The sequence below is a fragment of the Castor canadensis genome, chromosome 9 (genome assembly GCF_047511655.1).
Source record: "Castor canadensis chromosome 9, mCasCan1.hap1v2, whole genome shotgun sequence".
Classification (NCBI taxonomy): domain Eukaryota; kingdom Metazoa; phylum Chordata; class Mammalia; order Rodentia; family Castoridae; genus Castor; species Castor canadensis.
Genome location: NC_133394.1, coordinates 76,389,066 through 76,414,756, shown reverse-complemented (window position 1 = coordinate 76,414,756; position 25,691 = coordinate 76,389,066). Strand labels below are relative to the sequence as shown.

At 41.7% G+C, this 25,691-nt stretch overlaps 1 protein-coding gene across 7 annotated transcripts in view; it reads left to right on the top strand.

Moving 5' to 3' along the window:
* The first annotated feature begins 12,736 nt into the window (after positions 1 to 12,736).
* Positions 12,737 to 25,691, top strand: part of Rapgef2 (Rap guanine nucleotide exchange factor 2) — a 241,802-nt gene continuing 228,847 nt past the window's right edge. For all 7 annotated transcript variants that reach the window (XM_074041719.1, XM_074041722.1, XM_074041715.1 and 4 more), the window contains exon 1: positions 12,737 to 12,891. In XM_074041719.1, the coding sequence (XP_073897820.1) occupies positions 12,823 to 12,891 (69 nt within the window). In that variant the 5' untranslated portion in view covers positions 12,737 to 12,822. The remainder of the gene's footprint in view (positions 12,892 to 25,691) is intronic.

Genomic DNA, 25,691 nt, shown 5'->3' with positions numbered 1-25,691 from the left:
AGACAGTTTTTCCATCTACTGTAGAACAGCATCTGCCCATAGACCTTTGCCTCGGGTCATCTTCAAAGAGCAGTAGGAATTTCATATGTGAACTAAGGAGCAAAGAGAATTGATTGTAGGCAAGTGGTGCTCATGCAAGGCATTCAGGAATTAGGGACCTTGGCAAATCCTTAGGGGCCCAATTGTTTGGAATAATTTGAGTAGGGATTATGTGGGTAGAAAGTGTTGGAGGAGAAAGCAAGTAGGGCTGCCTGGGCTAGTGAACACTGGGCAAAGATGCTGATGTTTTCATGGAGTGTTGGAAAGCCATTGAAGGAATTTTAGATTTAGAAGTACATGATTGGATTTGCTTTTTAGAAAGATAATGCTGCACAGAGATTCTAATAAGAGTGGAGCCAGCCAACGATAAGGGCCAGTCCGTGGGGGAGTCTGCTCTTTGGTTGGAGGCACCTGGCAGGATATAAAGGTCTTATCTTTTGCCCATATTCTCTACACAATTTATGGATCTTCTTTTTGCATGATAAAATACAACATCTTCTCATCATAATCATAAAAATCATCACGACAACATGTTCTTTTAAGGAATGTTAAGAAGGTACCACTTTTGCAAATGGTGATCAGGCAAGCAATGGTTCCCTCTGGTACTTTCAGCCATGCTCACCTTTACGACGTATTTTAGGTGAACTCTTGACAGGAAATAAGGTTCAAGAGAAAGAGTATCTGAGATAGGTCAATGGCAGTAGGTGTGGTGGCAGGGAGGACTGGCTATGTGATTCAACATAATAAGCTGATTGAAACCAGGGACAGAAAGTGAGAAAGTGACTCAGCGATGACTCCTGATTTTGCATGAGCAAAATGGATGGTAGATGGTATCATTCTTGAGACATGGGAATATCTGGAGAGACAAAGAATATGCTGAGGGTTGGTGGATTGGCTCAAGTGGCAGAAGGCCTGCCTGGCAAATGTGAGGCCATGAGTTCAAACCCCAATACCACCAAAAAATAAAAATAAAAAAGAACATGTTGATTTTACATTAGGATGTCAAAACTGTTCCAGCACTATTTTTGAAAAGATTGTTCTTATTCCATAGTGACTTCATCAAAAATTACAAAATTTTTGGTGGGTTCATTTCTGGCGTTTCTATTCTGTTCCATAGGAGTTTGATTCCACTCTTTTTGCCAACACCACACTGTCTCGATGAATGTAGCTTTATAGAGTCTTAAAATAGGATGATATGAGTCCTTCAATTTTGAGGAACATTAACTTTATTTTAAAATTTTAAATTAGAAATATTTTGCCTTTCCATGTGAGCTAAAAACATATTTTTCTTGATGGTGCTGGGGATCAAACCCAGGGCCTTCTGCATTCTAGCTAAGTGCTCCACCATTTAGTGATATCCCTAATCCCGAATGAAATTTTAGAACCACTCTTTATGGAAAAAAAAAAAAAAAGCTTGTTGAGATTTTGATTGGGATTGCATTCAATAAATGATAAAACATTGAAATTTGACATCTTAATAATATAGAGCCTTCTAATCCATGGACATGGTATATCTCTCCATCTACTTACAGGTTTGAGTTCTTCCTCAGGGTTTTTGTAGTCTTCTGAATACACATCAGTCCATACCTTATAGGTTTATTCCTACATATTTTTGTTGTTGTTGTTGAACATGCTGATTTTGAGGTAACTATGTACATCAGTATGAGGCATCTGTACATCTGTAGAGAAACAGATATAAAAGCCTGAGGTCTGTGTTGTTGTCTAGGCTAGAATTCAGGTTTAGCATAGTAACAGTGCTTAGGATATGTCACATTTCTCATGGACAGACTACAGAGAAGAAAATATGGTTGATTAAAAGTGGCCTTGACTACCAACAAATGGTTAATTATGGCACTTAATGTTCTAAGTTTAAGAAATAAGCCATGAGAACGCCCATGCTAAGAGTTAAATACATATACTTTGGCATCAGGGAGTGTGTGTTTAAATCCTGGCTTTGAGACCTTGCAAGCCCCTGTTCCTCTAGTCATAAAAATATGTTTAATAATAGTATCCACCTCATAAAGTTGGAAGATTAAATAAGACAGTGATGTGGAGGTCATAGAACAGTGCACAGATTATAGTGAGCACTCGAGACCTGTTAGCCACTTTTATTAGTTGTATAAATGAATTGCTGGGAGCCTATTGTGGGAATGCCTTGGAAGAATTTTATGTTTTTTAAGACTCCTGGCATTTTCTAGTAATGACTATTTTCATGAGAAAAATTGTCATTCACTGACTGTAATAATTTGCACAAAATTTTTTTGCACAAGACAAATTTCTTTGACCATATATGGGTCCCCCCTTCCAAAGATAAGTTGCAGATCAGAAAGAATACATAACATTGTGGAATTCCTGTTAAAATCTTTTCATTTACAAGAAACTACACTTACTTCCTTTTTTTTTTTTTTTTTTTTTTGAGACAGGGACTTGCTTTCTTGCTTTGTATCCTAGGCTATCTTGGAACTCACTCAAGCTAGCCTTGAACTCATGATCCTTCTGCCTCAATCTTCCATGTGCTGGGATTACAAGTGTGTACCACCTCTTTTGTTTTTGTGGTGCTGGGGATTGAACCTAGGGCCTCACACATGCTAGGCAGAGGCTCTACCACTGAGCTACATCACTTTTCCTGCTTGCAATGTTTGTTTGTTTGTTTTAGTGGCACTGGAGTTTGAACTCAGGGCCTCGTGTTGCTAGGCAGGCACTCTACCACTTGAGCCACTTTGCCTGCCCTTTTTTTGTGATGAACTATTTTGAGATAGGGTCTCAAGAACTATTCATCTGGGGCTGGCTTTAAACTGTGATCCTCCTGATCTCTGCCTCCTAAGTAGCTAGGATTACAGGTGTGAGACAGCAGCACTCAGCTTCTGCTTTCAAGTTTTGATAAGTGTTTCAAATATCTTGCAAATGAAGTATGAGTGGTCACTGTATATCAACATGAACTCAAATTTTCTTTCTGGAAGGAAACAAGAAAAATTCCTCCTTACTCTCAATAGTTTCATGTGTTAGTAAAATTTCTGTTGCTGTGACAAAATACCTGACACAGAAAAACTTACAGGAGGAAAGGTTTATTTTGACTAACGGTTGCAGAGGTTTCATTCCATGGTCATTTGGCCCTATTGCTTTGAGTCTTTCTGGGCCCGCTGTGAATCAGAGCATCATGGTGGGGAGCATGTGGTGGAGCAGAGCTGCTCACCTCATGGTGACCAGGAGAGAAAGAGAGAGAGACAGAGACAGAGACAGACAGAGAGAGAGAGAGAGAGAGAGAGAGAGAGAGAGAGAGAGAAGGCCCTGGTCCCAATATCCCTTCTATGTCCCAATGACCTAGCTTCCTTCTCCTAGGTCCCAAGTCCTAAAGGTTTCAGCGCATCTAACCCAGCCCATCAGCTCACGTGAGCTTTTGGGGACTGTTTAACATTTTGCTCACAGTGGTTACCTCTATGGTTTAATCTCTCCCCAGCTTTCCATGAGCTGACCCAACCTCTAGGCCTAGAATTCTTCATGAAAATGAGTAAGAACCCCAGTTTAGGGGAAGGACAGAAATTGGTGCAGTGACAACTGCATGACCTGGACATTGCTTAACACTTTGATGGGGGAAAAGGAAAAAAATCAAAGCCCTTTTAAAAGGAGACCACTCTCTAATATTGGTATCTATCAGGATAGAGGTTTACAAAAAACACTGCTTCTTGGACTGGAGGTGTGGCTCAAGCAGTGTAGCACCTGCTTTGTAGGTGCAAAGCCCTGAGTTCAAACTCCAGTCCACTTAAAAAAACATGAAAATGCTGCTTTTGACAACATAACAGAGGCTACAGATGCTCTAGTCAGACAAGGGAGCTGCACATGAAGTCCTCCGAGGTCTGGAGTACATCCTCACGAGAAGGCCAATGCTGTCTCGTGCTCTGCTGCTGCTGCTGCTGTTACCATTCTTTCTGGAGTGTTCACAAGCCACTAAGTTCCGATGGATGTTACACTACATAAAGTGTGTGTTGGAGATGTTTTAAAAATTACCATAAGGATACTTGGGTAGTTTTTCAGATTCCTTGTGGCTGCTCACATTGTGACACTGACTTGACCTTGGGTAGAGTGTACTAAGGGCTTCTGAAGATCCTTCTTTGCTCCATGGTGGGCCAGGGTCATGCAAATTGATTTGATTTTGGGAATTGCAAATTTTACAAACATATCACAGTGAGAATTGCCTTTGGACATGAATAAATTGGGTATCTAATCTTTTTTTAGTCTTTTGAGTGCTGTGCATAGATTTATGTACATTAATAATTTGGCATCAATAATTCTGACATTTCAAATGGGATAATCACACAGATCAATACATAGCAACCATATCTGACTTTATGAAGCAGACATAAACCTGGTAATATACTAAATATTTTTAAGGGTAAATTCTAGTTTTTTATTTATTCAATAGATGGTGATGCCCTCAGACTCCAGATATGAGAAGTCTGATACCCAGCTCCTATTCTGCCTTGTGAATGTTCAAGGATTTCTGAAGACTGCCAGTTTGCCAGCTGTGTCAGCATTGTGAAATTCTGATCATGCAAGGTCAGAAGCACTGATCAAGATGGAAAATTACTTATGCTTGAGGGTCTAGGTTATTTACAACACATGAATTACAGCTCACTTTGGTTGAAAATTCTGTAACGTTTTTGTAGTACTAGGGTTTGAACTGAGGGCCTCACCCTTGCTAGCAGGTGTTCTACACTTGAGCCATGCTTCCAGTCTTTTTTTCTCTGGTATTTTGGAGACAGGCTCTCATTTTTTTTTTTTTTGGTCCAGGCTGGCCTGGACTGGGATCCTCGTATTTTATGCTTCACTCTGTCATTGGGATGACAGATACTTGCCACCATGCCAAGGTAGATTGTTGAAATGAGGTCTTCCAATTTTTCTTTGACTGGGTTGGCCTGGTCCTCCTGATCTCAGCCTCCCAATTAACTAGGATCTCAGGCATGAGCCACCGGCACCAGACTGATGTATTTGTAAACTTAAATCTTTTCTAAAAACTTGAAGGGCCATGTAAATATTCCATGACTAATGCAATGCCTCTTTTGGGAGGAGGGAGATGAGAAAGAGTGTTTACTGTTTCAAATCCTTTTTTGAGTAATTGTTCTATTAATCTGGCAAGAAAGATATTACTAACCATGTTTAGAAAGGTGGAAACTAAGGCTCAGAGAGGAATGTTCTTTATTCAAGGTAACAGAGTTAATACATACCACAGTAGGCTTTCAAATCCAGGTCTGTCTGGTGCCAGATTCCAAGGGCTCTCCACTGTGTGACTTCTGCCATATATTCAACCATGTCCATGCAAAGCTGACTGAATTGATCCCACTGATAATACAGGCTATGTTTTCCCCAGTAGCAATGTGATAGAACCCTGTTACTCCAATCCTTCAATGCTATTTCTTTTATGTCAATAGATTTGTCTGTGGGCATCTGGCCAGGTTGGGTGGAGTGCTGTGAGCTTTTATTGGTCTATAAACTTGGTTTAATTATCTCTGGATTCTTATAGACAAGCTATGATGACACAGGCTCATTACTTGTAGGTGAGATAAACATAAGGTGAAACTGAGCTCTGATTTAAAATGTCTTACCAGCACTTATCACTGGTGGTATTTATTTTATGTGATAAGTAACAAGTTAGTATAGAAAAAATACCAAAGACAACCAGGGCCAATTCTGACTGCTACTCAAGGGCTATTTTCTTCTGAGCCAGGTCTCACGTGTTGACTTTTCTTTTTCCTGTATTTTATCCTGTCCTGTGTTTAGAGTTTCTCTTTTTTTGCCATTTTACTCCTTTTGGTCTCTAACTTGGCACATTTTGTCCTGTTGTGTTTAAGGCTTCCTCTTTCAACTTCCAAGAAGGCAAAACATGGCTTTTTCTTCTTTGAGGACCCTCCTTTAAATTTTTGTGTTGTGACATAATGGACCTTCTGATAGTTAAAACTAAAATAACAATGCAAATAAAATAGCCTCATTTTCTAAGCAGGCCCTCAGTGTGGGTTTCCCACGCCCTTGTTTGCCCTTCACTTCCTTTGCCTAATTTAGATTTGTAAGCTTGACGCATAGGCACTCTGTCTTTGTTTATGTACATAGGGTGCCTAGCACTAGTCTTGGATTTAACAAATATTAAATAATCATGACTTTGGAATGATTATTAGTATTGGCATTTGAAAAATCACAGCTGGCCAAGAATATTGCTTTTTCTGTTGTTTGAATGACCTTGTGTGATTTTGACACTCCTCTGGTAGACAGCTGTACTGTATAGCATTGTATTTGTCTTTGAAGACCACCTGGAGACCTGAACTGGCAACAATTACAGCCCATCTTCTCTGGAACACTCGTGAATTCTTGTACCACATACCAGCTTGCTTGTGGTTGTAATTTCAGTTGTGTAGAATCACCTTCACATAACTAGAGAAACCCTTAGACAATGCTCCATTATGACAGAATTATTTCACTGGGTTAAGTCGGCATGTTTTGAAATAGAAGGTTTTTTATCCCTTTGAGTTACTAACTTGAACATTCAAGTTAGCCAGTGTGGGAAAATCTATACATAGAGTACTCTTACCAATTATGTAGTGACATTTATACTGTTAGGTTTTAACACGAGGCCCTTAATTTTACTTATTTTCAGGCTCAAGAAGGCACAAGTTTGTATATCTTAACTAAACTCATTTACAAGTTCCCTTGAAATTGGCAGATTGATTTCTTTTTATAAATTGCCCTGTGGAACTAAGCAATTTATAAAAATAAATGCCAAACACTAGGCAACAATAGAAGGAATTGACAGTGGATCAAAAGCTTGACAATGCATTTCCTTTCAGATAGGTCAGCCTTCGCTTTGGCTATTCCCTCCCACTGCCCTAATATTTCAAATGCAAGAAAGTCCGTGGAGGAAAGTAGTTATGCAAGTGTGAGGGACACAATAGTAAAAAGAAATAGAACAATTTTGTTAGTTTGTGTATTGTTGTGCAATTTATATTTCTATTTAATGTCCAGAGCAGAATTAAGATAATAATAGTGAGTAATCAGGGGGAAAGGTTTTCTTTTTCTAGAGTCAGTTCCCAAATACCTAAACACCTACATGGCGGCTACATTGGTGTAGTTCTTATCCATGTGGCAGCACCCTTAACTCTGAATTGATACAATAACTGTCAAGTCAAACCTAAGATTCTGATCCTGAATTGTGCTTTTGATATACTTCATCCAACTTGTTTCAAGAGCTCTAGCATAGGACCACATTGTAATCTTTCCCTGATGTCTGTAATTGTACTCCCCATCCGGGACTCTCTGGGATGCTATTTGCAGGTAAATACACTATTTTCTCGTGGAGCATGCTCACCAAGAATGATATGGTGTCTGGTGTCTGAACTATAGCTTTCCACTCTCCTGAGATTCTTACTGACTTTACTACAAGGCTAAAAGAAACTCAAAAACAATGTCTAAAAATGGTTCTGGGGTGGGAGAGATGTGTGGGGAATGTCTTCAATAGAATGCAACCCCTCAGCTGGAAACCTTGCCTTGAGAGGGCCATACAGCTGGATAAAGTGGTAACTGTAGGAAGCTCCTGACTTAGTAGAACAGGGCAACTTTTTGGATCCTTTCTGTTACTCTCGCCCTCCTGGTAAGAAAGCTGAGTAATTTAAAACAGTGACTTCTCCATTTGGCTGGGGAAGGAAGAATGTTTGTCTTGTTCACCACTGGTATTCCAAATAATTGAAATCAGTGCCTGGCCTGTACCTAGTACAGTGGGCACTCAGTGTGTTGTCTGCCCTCCTCTTTCTCTCCCTAATCTTGTACTGCAGCTGGACTCACAGGATTTATTATTATTTTTTTAATAAAAGTGGCTCTGAAAACCAAACCTACAAGATATGTAGGGATGTGTGAGATTTTCCAGGTTGAAAAGACCAAGGTTTTTGTTTTGGGGTGTGTGTGTGTGTATGTGGTACTGGATTTTGAACTTAGGGCCTATACCTTGAGCCACTCTACCAACCCTTTTTTGTGATGGGTTTCTTTGAGATAAGGGCTGGTGGACTATTTGCCTGGGCTGGCTTCGAACCACGATCCTCCTGATCTCTGCCTCCTGAGTGACTAAGATTACAGGTGTGAGCCACTGGCACCCGGTCAAGACCAATGCTTTGCAAGTTACAAGTAGAATGGTATTAAGGCCAGAAGTTGAAATGTATTTCTGACCTAAAACTCAGTGGTCTGTCTCTTTACTCATCCCCCAAATGATTTTCTAGATAATTGATGAATAAAGCACAAAACCCCTCATTTTTGTGCTTGCCTTTCTGAGGCAGAAAGATGGCTTAAAATGATTATGAATTGTTGACACAGTTTGGTTAGGACCAGCTGGCAGACCGTCACATCTGTGTCTAATTCTGTCTCCCAGGTTCTACCTAGTACACTGTTTGTACTCAAGTGTTAATAATACAACAATGAGTAGCAAGGATCAGGTGTCCTAGATTGACTGGCAATAGCATTATGGACATATGTAGACAAGTAGACTATAAATAGTGGGAAAATTAGCTTTGATTGAAGTTAAATGATAGCTTAGAGGTTGACCATGAGTTGGTCATTTTGTTGGTGGGTAAGACATACTATTAGGCCTCACCTGAGGTCACTGGTGCAATTCAGTATCACAGTAAAGCCCTCAAAGAAAAAGGGAGTTGGGTTTGCCACTGGAATTACAACTTTCTGGCTGAGATCTGGCCAAGAGAATTTCCTGTCCAGTGCCCATGCTTTAGAGGTCCTCCTCTAGCTTCATCCTTCCCAGGGGGCAGAAGTCCAGATCATCTGAGCACTAGGACCCTGACCTCACAGCCCTACCACTTCAGGCCTCATGAAGCTGCAACTTGCCCTGAGGAACGGCCAAGATGTGGCTTTTGTGAGGGGAGTGATGTGGTTTAGAGGTATAAGTCGGGTGTGAGCTTTCTCACAGGATGAGATCGAGCTGAGACAGGAGGAAGATGGGTGAAGCTGCAGGCCAGAGTAGCTTTTAGTATTTAGAATAGGGTATATGAGTCTCCATTATTGGCTTGCTCCAGACCCTTCCAAAGTTAGAGCAAGTCACACAGCCTATTTTATTGTCACTTCCCCATCTCTAAACAGAATAATAACTGTCTCACTAACCTCAAAGGGTGGGGATAATGACAATGATCTTAAAAATAACTACCCTCTGTTGAGTATATACTTTGGTTCAAGCACTGTGCAAGACACTTTGCAAGCATTATATTTGGTGCTCACAAATCTTCAGGGTATAGGAATATATCCTCTTTCTCTTGAACCAAAACAGACCCAGAGAAGTCATTTCCTTTTTCAGTTTCTTCTTCCTTCTACACAAGTGAGATAACGTAGGTAACAATCTCATACAAATACAAGGTGATATGATAGTTATTCATTCATTCATCTATACAGTACATATTGTTGATATATTGAGGATATAAAGGTCAACAAAAGGAACAAAAATCATGGACGTTAGAAGTCTACATTATAGTAGACGGAGAGGAACAATAAAATAAATTAAAATATGCAGGATATTAGATGGTAAATAAACCCAGGAAGAGAACTAGGGTGTGCAGTTACAGGATGATGAAATTTGAATAAAGGCATGATGGAGGTGAGAAACGATATTCTATTTTTTTGCCACTGTGTGTAGGATTCTTTTTTCCTTTGGGCATGTGTGGGTGGGTGGGGAAAGGTGGGGAGAGAACCCAGCAGTGGAAGGAACAGCAGATGGAAAGGCCATGAGACCAGACTTTGCCTACTGTTCCAGAAACAGTATGAAGGCTGATGTATCTGGAAAAAATGAGTAGAGAATAGAACAGCAGATGAGGTCAGAGTGTGTGTGTGTGTAGGGGTGGGGTGGGGTGGGGGGAGGGGAACACACAGGACAGATATGACCAGGTCATTCAGGCCCTGATCAGGACTTTGGTTTTACTCTGAGTGACACAGGGGGAGTTAAGGAGAGGAGTGACTTGAGTGGGGGGTGAAAAAAAATCACTCTGGCTGCTGTATTGAAAATGGACTGTTGGAGGCAAGGGAAGGAAAAAAAGGGGACCAGGCAGGTGGTTATTGTATAGTGTAGGCAAAAGATGATGCCAGAGTCATGGTAGCAGAGATGGTAGGTAGACATTGAGACCAGGTATGATATTTTGGAGTGCTCTGCCACTGAGCTGGTAGGTTTAACTGACTTGTTGGATATAAGAGAAAAGTCAAGGGCCTCTCCAACGTTTTTTTTAACCTGGGTGATAGGAAAACAGGTGGCATGGGATGGGTTGGGACAAGAGAAATGGAACCTGGATCGCACATGTTAATTCTGAGATGTCTACTTAGACACCAGGTGTAGGTGTCAGGTATACTTGTTTGCTTCATTGGGTTTGAATCCTTTTCCCCTCTTCTGTTCCTTTGCTTGCAAGGTGGTGGTCTGTGTCATAGAGAATGTGATGTTGGTGCTTAACTAAGAAGTGAAAGAGAAATACTAGGAAGTAGTTTCAGCAAAAGTCCTACAAAAAGACCCATAGACACCATTCTTGACATTGTGTTTCTCAAGGTTGGCACTGGCAGGTCCCTTTTCTAAGAGGCCATGCAATTTGTTTAGTGCCACACAGGTGACTCAAGAACTCCAAAATGTGAGCTGGCAACCCATTCCTAGTTTAAAATAGACAAGATGCTAAAAGAGCATGCTTGAAAATAAAAAAACCCCAAAACCAAACAAAAAACCCTCAATGTAGTATCTCATAAATAAAAATAACAATCTTCCTCTTAACTCCATGCGGTGCGTGTGCTATATCTGCATTTGGAGTGAAGTTGCAACACCTACATCCTGGCTCAGGGAGGGAGGAAAAAATGTCACAAGCGACATCGTCAAACACTGTTAGGATCTCTGCACCAAGTGAGTTCCGCGTGTAAACTCAGGATCCAGAGAAAGCGCTTTGCTCTGCCCAAGGCAAAGTCAGATCTTCTAATAAATGTTTCTGATTATGTCACAGAACCTGCCGCCCTGGTCTCTCGCTAACCACGGTCCACTAAATCCGGTGTGTTTACGTGGATCTAAGGTTGAAATTAGGAACGTTCCCATCAGTTTAATTTGGTAGTCATTTTAAGTGTTTGACAGTGCCAGAGGTGAATGCGGAAGGCAAGAATGCTTTTCTTGCAGTAAATAACAAATAAGCAAAATCATAACAGGATTTATGGCCACCGAAGGAACTCGGGTGCCAACCCCTGGCTTCAGTAAGAATGCCTAGTCCGCCCGAGCTTGCTGGCTGGCCTTCAGCTCGGGGTCAATGCTGAGCCCCCGGGCGGCGCCGCGGCGCCAGGGCAGTCTGCAAGAGGCGACCCCAGGAGGCTGGGTCTCCCAGGACCCGGCGGCGAGAGATGGGGGTTGGGACACACCAGCCCTGCGCTCTCCCTGGGCACGGAGGCTTTTCCTCGCGGCCATTGGTGTCGCTTTAGCCTGTTCAGCTCAAGCCATGGCGATCGCCTCGCTGTCAGAGCGCAGGTATCACCTGGTCACTGCCGAAGGTGCAGCTCCGCAGCGAGGGCGCGGCCGGCGGCGGGCGGGCGGAGAGCGCCAGGGGACGGGCCCGGCGCGATGGACGCCCCGCCCCCGATGATGTGACTGCCTTCGATTGGTCGGAGCCCCCGTCAATCATTCCTCACCATGGTTGCAGCACAAAGCAACAAGCCCCGGAGGCCGCTTCCTCCCTGAGGAGCGGCGCGGGCGACCGGAGAAGGCGCAGGAGGAGGAAGAGGCGGGGGAAGAGGAGGGGAATCGCTGCTTCCTAAACACTCGGCGGGGGCTGTGCGCGGCGCTTGGCCCTCGGCCCTCGGCCCTCCGACGCTCGCCCGCCCGCCTGCTGCCGGGAGTCCGGACTGGACTGCCGGCGGCCCCTGTTCCCTCCCGCCCAGCGCCGACGAGGAATAAAGTTGCCGAGAGCAACTGGGCCAGAGACTGCAGCCGGGCCGGGTGCACCGGAGGCTGCAGCTGCGCTCCGGGCGCGCCGATGGGGGGAGGCGGCGGCGGCGGCGGCGGCGGCGCCTGCGGCGGCGGCCGGAGCGGAGGTGGCGGCGGCGGGGCGGCCCGAGGGGATGCAGCAGCAGTCAGGAGGGACTGCCGAGCCCAGTAGACGGAGACCAGGCGCGGCGACGACGGCGGCCGAAGCCATCGGGCTTCACCGCGCCCGGATCTGAGCCAGACGCGTCGGTCCATCGTCCTCACCCGCGGCCGCAGCTCCCGAGTGCTCTAGGACTTGAGGCGCGGGAGACCCGAGCGCTCCGCAGACCCCTGGGCGGAGGCGCGAGCTCCGGAGAGGAGGGGGCGCCCTCCGCGCCAGGGAGAGGCTCCGCCTGCCTGCGGCCCTCCCCCTCCCCGCCGCCACTCGTACCTCCCTAAAAATAACTCGGCCCGCTGGGGCCAGGAGGAGCCGCCACCGTACCCCGATCGGAGCCGGGAGGCGTGTCGAGCCGGGGCCCGAGGGAGCCGGGCGCGCCGGGAAGCGTCCGCGGCGGGGCGGCGAGGAAGAGGAGGAACCGCAGCCGGAGCAGGGCGAGCTCCGAACCGCCGCGCGCCGCGGGGACGTTCCGGCCGCGAGTTCCGCGGCTCCCGCGCTCGGGGCCGCAGGGCCCGGCCCAGCCGTCCCCGGCCCCGCGCCGCCACGGCGGTTTGGCTCATTGGCCTCCGGCGGGCGGGCTGCGCAGGGCGGAGGCGGCGGCGCCGGGCCCGAGGAGGCCGACGACGGTGCGGAGCGGCCCCGGCCCGGCCCTCGAGGGGAGATGGCGTCCTACGTGGATAACAGCTTCCGCCAAGCGGTGATGAAGAATCCCGCGGAGAGGACCCCCCAGGTGAGACGCGCGCCCCTGCCTGCACTTGGCCGGATCCGTGCCTCGCGCGCTGCGCCCTTCCCTGTCTCGGTCGCTCCTCCTGTCCTGGCACTGTTCTCCCGAGCACATTTCTCTCTGGACCCCCCACTTACAAAGGCATCCACCTCCGAGTATTTTTTTCTCCTGGCTGCCCCCTGTGCTCTTCTCCGTCCCCCTCCCTTTGGCTGACCTTCCCCTGCGATCACCCCGGAGGCGGGCGTGCATTGGGGGTTCTCCCCCTAATCTGTGCTCCGAGACCTTTGAATCTCGGGTGAGAGCTCCCTCCCCTCGGTCGGACACTTGCCATCCTGACTGCAGACTCCGTTCTTCCCCTTGCACTTGAACCTTGGAGTTCAGTGGCGTTTGATGAGGGAGGAAACTTGCATGGTTCTGCAAAAGACAAATCCAGTTGGGCCTTGTAAAGCAAAACCGTGAAATGTTTGTACATTTGTTCGCTACTTTACTTCCTTGAAAAGGGGATGCTGCTCTCCATGGAAGGGAAAGAAGTGAGTAACCAGGCTAATGTCAGTTGCACACACCACTGCAAGGCAGGCTTATTCCGAACGCCCCGGGAAAGGCAGCCTGCGGATTCTTTCGGTGTTGCACAACCTTGTCAAAATTAGATGTGTGTTAACCTTTATACATTTGTTTATCTTCAGGCTTCTTTTTTTTTCTTACTCTAAATGAAGGCGTTGCCGGTGGGCTTGAATTTGGTCGTCTCATGCAGGACTCGAGAGGGGAAAATTTTATAAAAATGTGGTGGGTTGATTTTCTTTGCGTTGATTTGCTGACTGGGTAATGACACACATTCCTAAGCGTTGGGATAGTGACCCCAGGTTATCCTGCCTCCAGCCCTCTTAGGATAAAAAGCCCTCCTGATCCTTGGGACCATCAGACTCATTGAGGGTCCGATGCTGGAAAGAGTTGCTAGGCTTGTGAGGTATTGCATTCTATTTGCCTAAATCTTAATGCTCTCATTCGCTGATGTTGGTTATTATTATTGAATGTGGAGAACATTAAATTGGAATCTTCCACCAGCTGCCTTTGGACAAGCCCCAAGAATGGCACCTGGTACCGTTTTTTGAGTTTTCATTTTGCTTGATGGAGCTGGCACGTCTGGGAGATCATGGGTAGACTGCACATATTTACCAAACCTGTGGAAGATAGGCTGTCGTTTTACAAGAAAATACATTGTGGTATCTTCAGCAAGTTCCGATTCTTAAAGGTCTGTTTTTGTCACAAACAGGGAATGCCCTGCTTTGATCTTGTCCCCCCCACCACCACCTTGCTGTTTTGCTGCTGCTTCTGTGCCTTTCTCATCTCATCTAGTCTTTGTTTTAAAACTGTCAGTTGCAGCAGAGTCTCCTGCACCTGAAAGTGGACATTGCCAGTCTCAGAGTGAAGGAAAAACAGAGTCCAGTGAGATACTTTTAAGAACAGTGTTTAAAGTGCCAAGTGAAATCACACATGCTGGGAATATTAGAACCTGGCTGTGCTGGTCAGAAACTGATGTCAGAGGCTATAGTTGGAAATTAGAGAGAGGGTCATGGTGCCTTGGTTGATGAGTTAGAAGAATAATAAGGATTGAAGCCTATGAGGTGAGGGATGGATTACCAAACAAGACTGGAAAAGACAAAACCTCCACTGTGACAGCCTGAGGACTGTACCACGTAAGTGAACTGTTAAGCTTTCCTGTTCCCTTTCCAGTTGCGTGGAATAGTGAAAACTGACCTGACACAGAACTTGGCATGTGTCAGAGGAAAGGGGCCAGTTACTACTCACGCCCAAGATGACAGCTCCATTGAGAATCTGAAAGCAACACCTCCCCCAAGAAAGAGTCACCCCAGAGCAACTCAACACTTTGAGCATTCTTAAGTGGCATCCTCATTAACCTTCATGCTTGCTCAGTTTTTACCAATGCAACCCTCCCACGTTACTCATTGTTTTAAAGAGAAATTAGTTTCAAATGTGAATGTCTTCAGTCTTTATCTGGCTTGTCAGAAATAATTCATCTTTTAAAAGTTTGAAATTTACTTGGGTAAAAGGAGCAGTGTAACCCTGGAAGTTCTGTGTATACTGCCTCTTGTCAGGAATGCTTGATAGAGTTAGAACTTTGTAATGTAATTAAAGCAACCTTGTTAAATAAGCTTGATCTCATGAACAGAACCTGAATTAGAGAACTTTTGCTATGAACTTTTGTTTCCAAGGATAGGCTTGGTAAAGGAGGTTGTTAATTCTCATTACAGGCAAAAGGAAGGTGCTTTAAAAGAAAAGAATGCAAGAAAACATGACACTTTTTTTGTTGTTGTTTGTTTGTTTCTTTCATTTTTTTCTTTCTTAAACAGGCCAGCCTTGTTCCTTTTCCAAACTCTGCAAAGACATATTTCTGTATTTAGGTCAATCAACTGCCTAGAAGTCATCTTGATGTCTGTAGTGTAACCCAAGAAGTGTGTGTGTGTGTGTTTGGGGAAGGGGAGGGTGGTGAGTCTTAGGGCCTTGGAGAAGGTTAAGGCTGGTTCACCTGGAGAGTAGGACCCTACTCTATTGAGGCATGTGCCTGGAAAGGGGAAGGTGAGAAGAAATGCAAAAAAATTGGCTTCTGAATACTTACATAAATCATGCGGTATTCAGATTCGCTATTTCACCTGACATTCTGAGAGGAGGAAAAAGCCAGTTCTTTACTCCAGTGCTTGTACCATATTGTGTGTTTGGAAACCTGGTGAGTCTCCTCAGTGGAGCACTATCCTAAAATAGGATACTCCCTTGAAAATGAGCAATAAACATTTCATTAATTTTTTTTTTTTTAAAAGAGGACTTTTAAGTAATTGCTTTACTCAGTAATTTGGGTTTGTGTTTTTAATCACTTAAGTGAGAATTGTGGTCACCAGAGTAATTTAAGGAAGTAAAAGATGTAAATAAATTGCAAATACCTTTATCCCCCAAGGCTTTAGACAATAAAAAGATTTTTCTAAACTATTTTATGAACTTGTTCAAGTCCTTTGAAATTGCCTCTGTGGGTGAAGATCTCAATTTTCCAGGTGAAACACCTATTGCAAAATTGCTTCCTCCACTTTAAAGACCTAACTTATCGTGGTTTTAGTTAGCTGTAAAAGTTACTTTTTAAAATGGTGCATGTAAAATAGTGCTCACCTCATCTCCTCCTAGTTAATAATAATCTTTATATTTTACTATTGGAAAAATTTTGGGCTATAACACCTTTTGATTTAGTTGCTAATGCATGAATTTATCAACTGAGAGTTCCTAACAGAGAACAGTACAGAATTCTTTGCAAAGTTATTCGGTAGAATTCATCTTGATTTATAGTGAGAGGGCAGGGGAAAAAGAAAAAGATCTTTAGCCCAGAGAACTGTAATTCTCTTGTGAGAATTTGCACAAGAGTATTTCTAACAGATATTTAATTTTCAAACCTTGGGTAAGAATTGTGTCTGTTAGTTAACATTAACATTTCTATTTGAGTTTCTTTTTACCATTGTTTATGAGTAGACATATTTTCATCTGACAGCTTATACTTTGATTATGTTTTAGCTTATTTTGGGGCTTTCATAAAAATATTTGTTTCATCAGTAGTTTTTGTTAATAAAGCACAGCTAAACTATGCAGTTTGAAAAGTATGTCTCCCAAGAAATGATTGGCCATAAGTAGTTAAGTTTCATAGCAATGATATATTAATTTCTTAGTTAAAAATACACATTTTTGACTAAAATACTCAATTCAAGCAGTCTTAGCACATGACTGAACAAGTGAGAACTTAAATTTATGGCAAAAATTATTAACATTTTTTTGCAATATTGGTGGAAGCTTTGAAGCCTTTGAATAACCTCTTAAACATTTAGTAATTAACAGTTCCATAATTCGCTTTGCATATCTTGGCTATGGATCACAATGAGCCCAACTGCAGTGCTGAAGTAGGTACTGGTTAACTAGTCACAGTCATTCCCAATGCTGGGACTCCCAGAGCTTCACAGAGCACATAAAAAAAGGAAGGAGAACTGCCAGGTTGCCAACTTTTTTGCTTCTCCTCCTCCTCGCTCCTCAGTTGCCCCTCTCCCTCTCCTCTGCGAGAAGGGATATAGAATAAAAACAAAACCAGTTATAACCTCCTTTCACTCTCATTTTACTAAACATACTGCAACTTAATAGGAAAGGGAGGATACACAATCACTCCAAAGCTCATCTCTTGAGATAAAATACTGTGGTTTATCAGAAAATTCACTATGTATCTTAAATTTTTTTTTTTTTTTTTTTTTTTTTGTGGAACCACAAAAAATTTTATTTTGGAAGATTTTGAGGAATTTAAACTACTGCAATAAAGTCTTCTCTTTGGTGATGTTTGAATTTCATGTCCCATAAGTGATAGGGATATGACTCAGATATGGATTGACTATTTGAAATAATGATCTGATAACCTGTTAGAAACGCAAAAAGTCGTGGATGAAAACTTTGAAAAAGTTCTGTTACTTGTTTTGTATTTTTTTTTTTTTGATGGTACTGGGATTTGAACCTAGGGCCTTACACTTGTTAGGCAGGGGCTGTATCACTTGAGCCACTATACTAGCCCTTTTTTGTGTTGGGTATTTTCAAGATAGGGTCTTGTGAACTGTTTGCTTGGGCTGGCCTCGAACCACTGGCCTCTGCTTCCTGAGTAGCTAGAATTGTAGGCATGAACCAGTGGTGCCCGGCTTATTTTGTAAGTTTTATAACCAAGTAACTTTGGAAATGGGCGCTGGTCAATGAAAGGGGCCTTGTTACCTGCATTATATAGGGTGTTTCCGCTCTTCACTCCATTTTTGGTCAGTTTCTCATCTATAAAATGAAAATTGCTTCCTGAGGTGATTTTATGAATTAGGTGAAAGTACTTTTCTGCCAACTTTTTTTTTTTTTTGCAGCTCTGGGGCTTGAACTTGGGGTCTCAACGCTCTTACTACTTGAGCCACTCTGCCAGCCCTCCGTGAAAGTACTTGAACTATTTCATTCACTAGCTCGTAATTGTTCTTATTTTACTGTAGCACATTTTAATGAAGTGTCCATGACTTGCCAGGTCTTGGGAATTTGAGATGAAAAGGGATATATGTCCTTAGGTACTCACCAGTCTTTGGTGTTCTAGAAGTGGGTTGTGATTCTTTAGTGTTACACATGGGGAAATAGAGATCGCCCAGGAAGGACATTCCAGACTGACCCACTGTCATTTGAGTAGCATACATGGTTGTAAGGACACATGGGCAGACCGGCTGTTCAGTGTGCTTGGAGGTAAAGGAGTGAGATGGGCAGGGGTGTGGCCCCACTGGAGTGTAAAGTTTGTGGTTTGGATAGAGAGAGAGGGGACCAGGAGTCCCTTTAAAGACTGACGTCCGTTCTCCAGGCTTGAGATGGCTGGGAGGTGGAATTACACAGTGGACACAGATGAGACATTGCAGTAGAATTTGCTGGATGGGACAGCTGTATGTGTCTTAAACTATGCTAGCATGTGCCAGTGCAGCGTCAGCATGGCAGTGACATGGTGGAATTCCTAGCTCAGAGGAAGAAAGTTCAGGTTGTTGAGTATAATTTTTTTGATTTTTAAGATGTTTTTACTTAACACTGTTTTCTCCTTAAACTATGATATCTTCTACTACCTGTACATTCTGGGAATCTAAATATGAAACACAGATGCTCCCTGACTTAAGGTGAGGTTACATCCTGTAAACCTGTCCTAAGTCAAATACAGTAATTTAAAAATGCACCGAATATACTTAACTAATGAATAGTCGTACACAGTATACTGTACAGTACCCTTGTTTACCTTTGTGATAGCGTGGTGGTTTGGGAGCAATACCACATATTGCTAGTCCCGGAAAAGATCAAAATTCAAATTTCAGTAATTATAATACTCGGTGTGGGAAATAAAATTGCATGTACTTCAAGCAAAATAGAAAAATTGTGATGGTAGTCAACAAAGTCAATCTCAGTGACTTTTTAGTTATAGACTCCTTCTTACTCCTTTTTCCCCTGTGAATTTAAAAATTGTTGAAGTTTTTATTTTGGTAGGAGGTGGGGAGAAGGAGGGAGGGAAAAAGGTGACATGGGTGCACTCATCTAGTCTGAGGCTACCATTCTAGCTACAGATGATAACTTCTAAACTGAGTCCCTCCCTTCCGTTCTTTTTTCCCTCCCTTCCTTTCTTCCCTCTCTCCCTTTTTTCCCTCCCTTTCTTGCACCACCATTCCTGGCTCATTATTTTAGAGTTTTTAAGGATTTTATTAGGATCCAAAAGGAAAACAAAAGACTTATTTAAAAATCAACTCAAGACAAAAATCTCTACAAATCTTTTTCTCCTCATATGTATGCCTTTGCATGTAGATTGCAATGCTCAGTTCCCTATTGGATCACCTCCCCTCCCCCATGGTACATACTCTGGATTGTGTGTGCTATTTTTGTACACCATATACTTTTTCCTATAACTGATCAGGTGTTGGAAGTTTAGATTAAAAAATAAGGGATCTAACATTTGAGGTAACTGTAAATAAAATATAAGCACGATGGCATTAGCTTTTCATTACTGAAGATATGAAACATGGGTTTTTTTTTTTTTTTGGTAAGAGGGATTCATTGTGATAATTCCATAGATGAGACAGTATACTTTGAACAAGATCATCTGTTACATTATATATTATATTACAGTTCTCTCATCTCTGCTTCCCTCGTGCTGGGATTATAGGTGTGCATAAACATGCCTAGTTTAAAACATATGTTTTCTATATTTTAAAAGAAGTTTTTTGTTTGATGGTTTTAGTAACAACTTTCATTTGAGGGCACAAATTCAAAAGAAAACTGCCAGCCAGGTTTTGAAGTAACGTTTATCAAAAAATAAAAAACTACGAAAAACAGTGGCGTAGACTAACTTTATTTAACATTCATCCAGTTGTTCTTAATATAATTATTTGAAATCTGTAAGGCAAAAGATTCCTGACTTTTTTTTTTTCCTCTAAGCTACATTATGTAGTCTTAAAAACTCAATTTTCTCTTCTCTTGTGTTCTCTTCTCTTCTCGGCAGGGTCTAACTATGTATCCCAGCATGGTCTTGAACTTTTGATCCTCTTGCCTTAGCCTTCTGAGAACTAGGATCACAGACATGCTGCACCACATCTCCAGTTTCTTTTCGGCACACTCAAATTTATTAGGAAATTCTTGGTCAGATTGAGAAGGATTTGTCCATCTGAGTTATATCTTTTAGTTGATGTATTAAGAAACTGCTTGATCAAATTTATGTACTTCCAAACAAGTAGAAATAAGTATTAAAAACTGAGGACTTGAAAAAAATTGCAATATCAGAAAATACCAAGAATTGAGGTAAGGAAGAATTTATAGCATTTCATTTGTCTTTTACTCTTCAACTGATTCCTGAGCTGAAAGTGATAGTGGAGGAAGCTTCTGGGACAGACATTTTTCCCTTCTCCTTTTATTTTACCACGTTCACATGTGTGTGTACATTGTTTGTGCCTCCCCCCCGACCCCCAAGCTGAACCTGTTTCGCCTTCTTTTCCAATTTTGTTGAAGAGAAAACATAAGAGATAATAAGAGAGACATAGTGTTTTTGTTAGTTTGAAATAAAGATAGCTATACAGAGAGATTCCTAGCATTGCTTCCATGCATTTGTGTATTACAGTCCACATTGGTTCATGTCTACCAGACCTCTTCACTAATTCCTTTTCCCCTTCGCATAGTGGCCTCTAGCAATTTAAGATCACTATATTTGCTCCTCAACAGGGAGAACATCAACCACATTCAAGTTTTAGGTTTTCTTTCCTTTCCCTATTTCTCCCATCCACATTTTCTGCTTAGTGTGTGACCCATGTTCAGTAATATTACTACATTTGTTTTAGGTCTATAATCCGCTTATGAGGGAGAACGTACGATTTTTGACCTTCTTAGCCTAGGTAACTTTGCTTAAGAAGATGTTCTCTAGTTCCATCCACTTACTTGCAAATGATAAAATTTCATTCTTCTTTGTTGGCTGAGTAAAATTCCATTGTGCATAAATACTATATTTTCTTGATCCATTCATCAGTAGTGGGGCATCTTGGCTGTTTCCATAGCTTGGCTATTGTGAATAGTGCCGCAATAAACATGGGTGTGCAGGTGCTTTTGTATTAACTTGAGTCACATTCCTTCGGGTGTATCACTAGGAGTGGGATTGCTGGATCATATGGCAGATCTATGTTTAGTTTTTAAGGAACCTCCATAATGTTTTCCATAGTGGTTGCACTAGCTTGCATTCCCACCAGCAGTGTATAAGGGTTCCTTCCCTCCCCACACTGCATCCTCGCCAGCAATTGTTGTTGGTGGTGTTCTTGATGGCCATTCTAACAGGGGTGAGGTGGAATCTTAGTGTGGTTTTGATTTGCATTTCCTTTATGGCCAGGCATGGTGAGCATTTTTTCATGTGTTTTTTGACCATTTGGATTTCTTCCTTAGAAAAAGTTGTTTAGTTCAGTTGCCCACTTCTTTATTGGTTCATTGATTTTGGGGGAGTTTAGTTTTTTGAGCTCCCAGTATATTCTTATCAGTCCTTTGTCTGATGTTTAGCTAGCAAATATTTTCTCCTACTCTGTGAGTGGTCTTCTCCAATTTAGAGACCATTTCTTTTTTTGTGCAGAAGCTTTTTAATTTCATGTAGTTCCATTTGTCCATCCTTTCTCTTAGTTGTTGGGCTGATGGAGTTCTGCTGAGGAAGTCCTTGCCTATTCCTATTGTTCCCAGGGTATTCGCTGCTCTTTGGTGTACGAACTGCAAAGTTTCGGGTCTGATATTAAGGTCCTTGATCCATTTTGAGTTGATACTAGTACAGGGTGACAAGCATGGATCTAGTTTCAGTTTTCTGCAGGCAGATAGCCTCTTTTCCTAGCACCATTTGTTGAAGAGGCTGTCTTTTCTCTATTGTATATTTTTGGTGTCTTTGTCAAAGATAAGGTGGGCATAGCTGTGTGGATTCACATCCGGGTCCTCTGTTCTGTTCCACTGGTCTTCATATCTGTTTTTGTGCCAGTACCATGCTGTTTTTATTGCTATGGTTCTGTAATATAGTTTGAAGTTGGGTATTGTGTGACAGCTTCAGTGTTGCTCTTTTTGTTCAGTATTGCCATGGCTATTGTGTTTCCAAATGAACCTTAGGGTAAATTTTTCACTCTCTGATGTGTGTCATTAATATTTTGATGGGTATTGTGTTGAACATGTATATTGCTTTTGGTAGTATAGCCATTTTTACCATGTTGATGCTTCCAATCCATGAGTATGGGAGATCTTTCCACCTTCTGTAGTCTTCCTCAGTCTCTTTCTTCAGTGGTTTGACCTCTTCTCCTTGAAGAGGTCATTTATGTCCTTCGTTAAGTTTACTCCTAGGTATTTAATCTTTTTTGAGGCTATTGTAAATGGGATTGTTTTCCTGTATTTTCTCTCAGTTTGTTCATTGTTGGTGTATAGGAAGGCTACTGATTTTTGTAAGTTGATTTTTGTATCCTGCTACATTGCTGAAGTTATTGTGTCTTCAAGTTTCTTGGTGGAGTTTTTTGGGTCTTTGAGGTATAGGAACATGTCATCTGCAGATAGGGATATTTTTTCTGTTTCTTTATCTATTTGTATTCCTTTTAATTCTTCTTGCCTTATTGCTCTGGCTGGGAATTCCAGGACTATGTTGAATGGGAGTGGGGGGAGTGGGCACCATTGTCCTGTTCCTGAGTTTAGGGGAATGGTTTCAGTTTTTCCCCATTAAATATGATGTTGACTATAGGTTTGTCATATGTAGCCTTTACAATGCTGAGGTACAATCCTTCTATTCCTAGTTTTCTCTGAGCTTTTGTCATGAAGTGGTGTTGGATCTTATCAAAGGCTTTTTCTGCATCTATTGAGATGATTAAGTGGTTTTTGTCTTTGCCTCCATTAATGTGCTGTATTACATTTATTGATGTGCATATTTTGAACCATCTCTGCATCCCTGGAATAAAGCTGACTTGGTCGTGGTGAATGATCTTTCTGATATGCTGTTGGATTTGGTTTGCCATTATTTTATTGAGGATTTTTGCACTGATGTTCATTAAGGAGATTGGGGGGGGGCAGACATTTGCTGCTTGCCTGGTTCTTGGACTTGGGATACCCCAAATGTCCTTTAGACCTAGACAGTGTACTTAAAGACCCCAAAATTCTGTATTCCCAAGTGTGAACTTTCAAATGTAACCCTCATCTGAGACAAGTTGAATGAGTGGGAATTACTGCCTTAATTCCATTTTTTGGGTATGGTGTTAAGTGTACATTACAGTTACTGAAAGCTCTGTGGGAGAAAGTGGGGTGAAAACTTTACTTTTAAAGTCCTTGTTCTCACTTTCTATTTGGTGGCTGTTTTCCTTAGTAATGATAAATTTTCATATTTAATTTTGATTGTGTTCACAGAATTGTCATTTTGAGTTTTTTAAGCAAATTTCCTTCATGGAGCTAATTTTTTTTTTTTTTTTTTGTAACTAAATAATCCTGGACCTTGGGGTCATGTACACTGCTTGGTGGCCTTGGGCTGGTACCTAACCCTACGGGGGCTCAGGCTTTGGATTCCATAGACTATACCAATTTCACAACGCAGTGGGGCATTGACACTTGTTTGTCACCTGTTTGTCTTGCCTTGTAAGTATGTTAAAATAAATTCCATATCCTTTTTTTCTCAGTTAAGGAGGGCATTTAACTATTATAAAAATAGGAAATGATAATCTCAGAATAAATAATGTTAGTTTTGTCTTCCCCATTGTTCTGTTTTTGTCAAAGGTTGATGAAAATTGTACCATTGGATATAGTAATATTATCAACTTCATTGTTATGAAGATTACTCTGATCTTATTTTTTCTTATACATAATGTTTCATCATTGGTATATCATGATTAATTCAATTTGAGTTGGAGAGGTAGACTTGAGTTATATCATCGATTATGTTAGGATTGCTTAGTCTGCGGGTTGCTCAAACTAAGGAATCTAAGGGTAGGCAGTGCAGGGTTGGGCTAGTGCAGGTGCTCAAGGGGATCCTTAAGGATCGGACTTCTACCTAGCAAGTGATGTTAGTCTTCAAAGTCACAAGGTGTTGACTGTTAAATGACAGTACCATGTGAAGGTTGGTTTTAGAATATCAGCACCAAAGTGATTGAATTTGCAGGGAGAGGCAAGTGCCTATCTAATAAAAATAACTTTGTTTCACAAAGCTGCTTATTTCTATAAGGAGTAATTGTTAAAGAAACCGAACCAGAAATTACTGCTCCTTTTCAGTTTTTATTCACTTTGCCATTAATATAGAAGTATATAATTACTTTTTACCCTGTATCCATCAACTCTTAAACTTTCAGAAAAGCAAAGTCAAGTCATTAACAATCTACCAGCTCCAGTTCTAAGAGGTATGCCTAGCACTGAACTTCAAAATGAGCAATATTTCCCAGCCCAATAAATTACCAGTCTAGTGAGACTGACACAGTTTAAAATAATCCTTTTTAAGTGAAAACAAGATCCTAATGTAGATAATGGTTGGACATGCAATTGGTGAGAGTAGAGACCATGTGTCATCCTTAAATCTGCTGCATTTTCATAAATTGTTCTGGTGGGAGGTGGAGGCTGAAGGATAGCAAGTTTGAGGCCAGCTTACATAGCCGAAGCCACATAGTCTCAAAAAGACAACAACTAAAAATGAAATTAAATTTTTGGAATTTTAAAAAGAGTGAATTTGAAACAAAAGGAAATGATTTAGAAAATATCATAAGCCCATATTTTTTAAATTTTAAATCAATAGATGAAATGTTTAGAGCGTAATTACTCTAGAAATCATTAAGTTACATATGTTTTATAAATAAATATTTGTACATAATGCTCACCCACTAGTGTCATCTCTTTTTAAATAAGAAACTGAGGTTCTGAAAATTAATAATCACACACCTAAGTGAACCAAGAACTTGAATACGCTCTATGATTCCATAACCAAGCTGCATTAATGTAGCTCTGTAACTCATAAGCCTTTCAAAGGTCTCCAGGGAGGCACCGCATAAACTCATTGCTTCCTATGCAGAGTGAATTGGACAAATACTATCAGCTCACAGTACCTATTATCTTAATCTCTTTCTTTCCTGCCTTTCTGTACCATAGAGGCTTGAAAGCAAAAGACTCATATTTCCAACCTCCTTTGCTGTGTGACAAAGAGTTGTCATGGGACAAAGCTCTGGCAGATCACAAGTACCCAGACAAGGACTTTTCTTTGAAAATAAAAGGGCAGGCCTGAGGGTATAGCTCAGTGGTAGAGCACTTGCCTAGTATGACAGAGGCCCTGGGTTCCATCTCTACCAGCACAAAAGTAGTAAGTAAATAAGTAGTACCTCTTCCTCTGGGCTCCCGTGACACATTTGTTCTATTATGCAGGTTTTAAAAACATTATTTTAAGATTTTGATTATCACAAAGAGTAATTTAAATTAATGACATACCTAAATTTTAAGATTTAATTTTTGTAGTTAAGACAATTGTTACTTAGTAGAGAGCATGGCAAATACATTAACTTAAGGGTAGTGTTAGAAACAGTGAAATCTTTACTTACTGATTTACATATAAAATTTTAGAAAATAAGCTGTAACAGAGTTTATCTAGTTTTTTTATTTTTTGCAAAGTTTTAGTGAGAGACAACTTAGATTAACATTTAACTTTCATTGTCTTCTACTTTAATCTGTGTTTCATTTTAATTTTGACATGGAACTGCTCTTCCTCATAGAAGAAGATA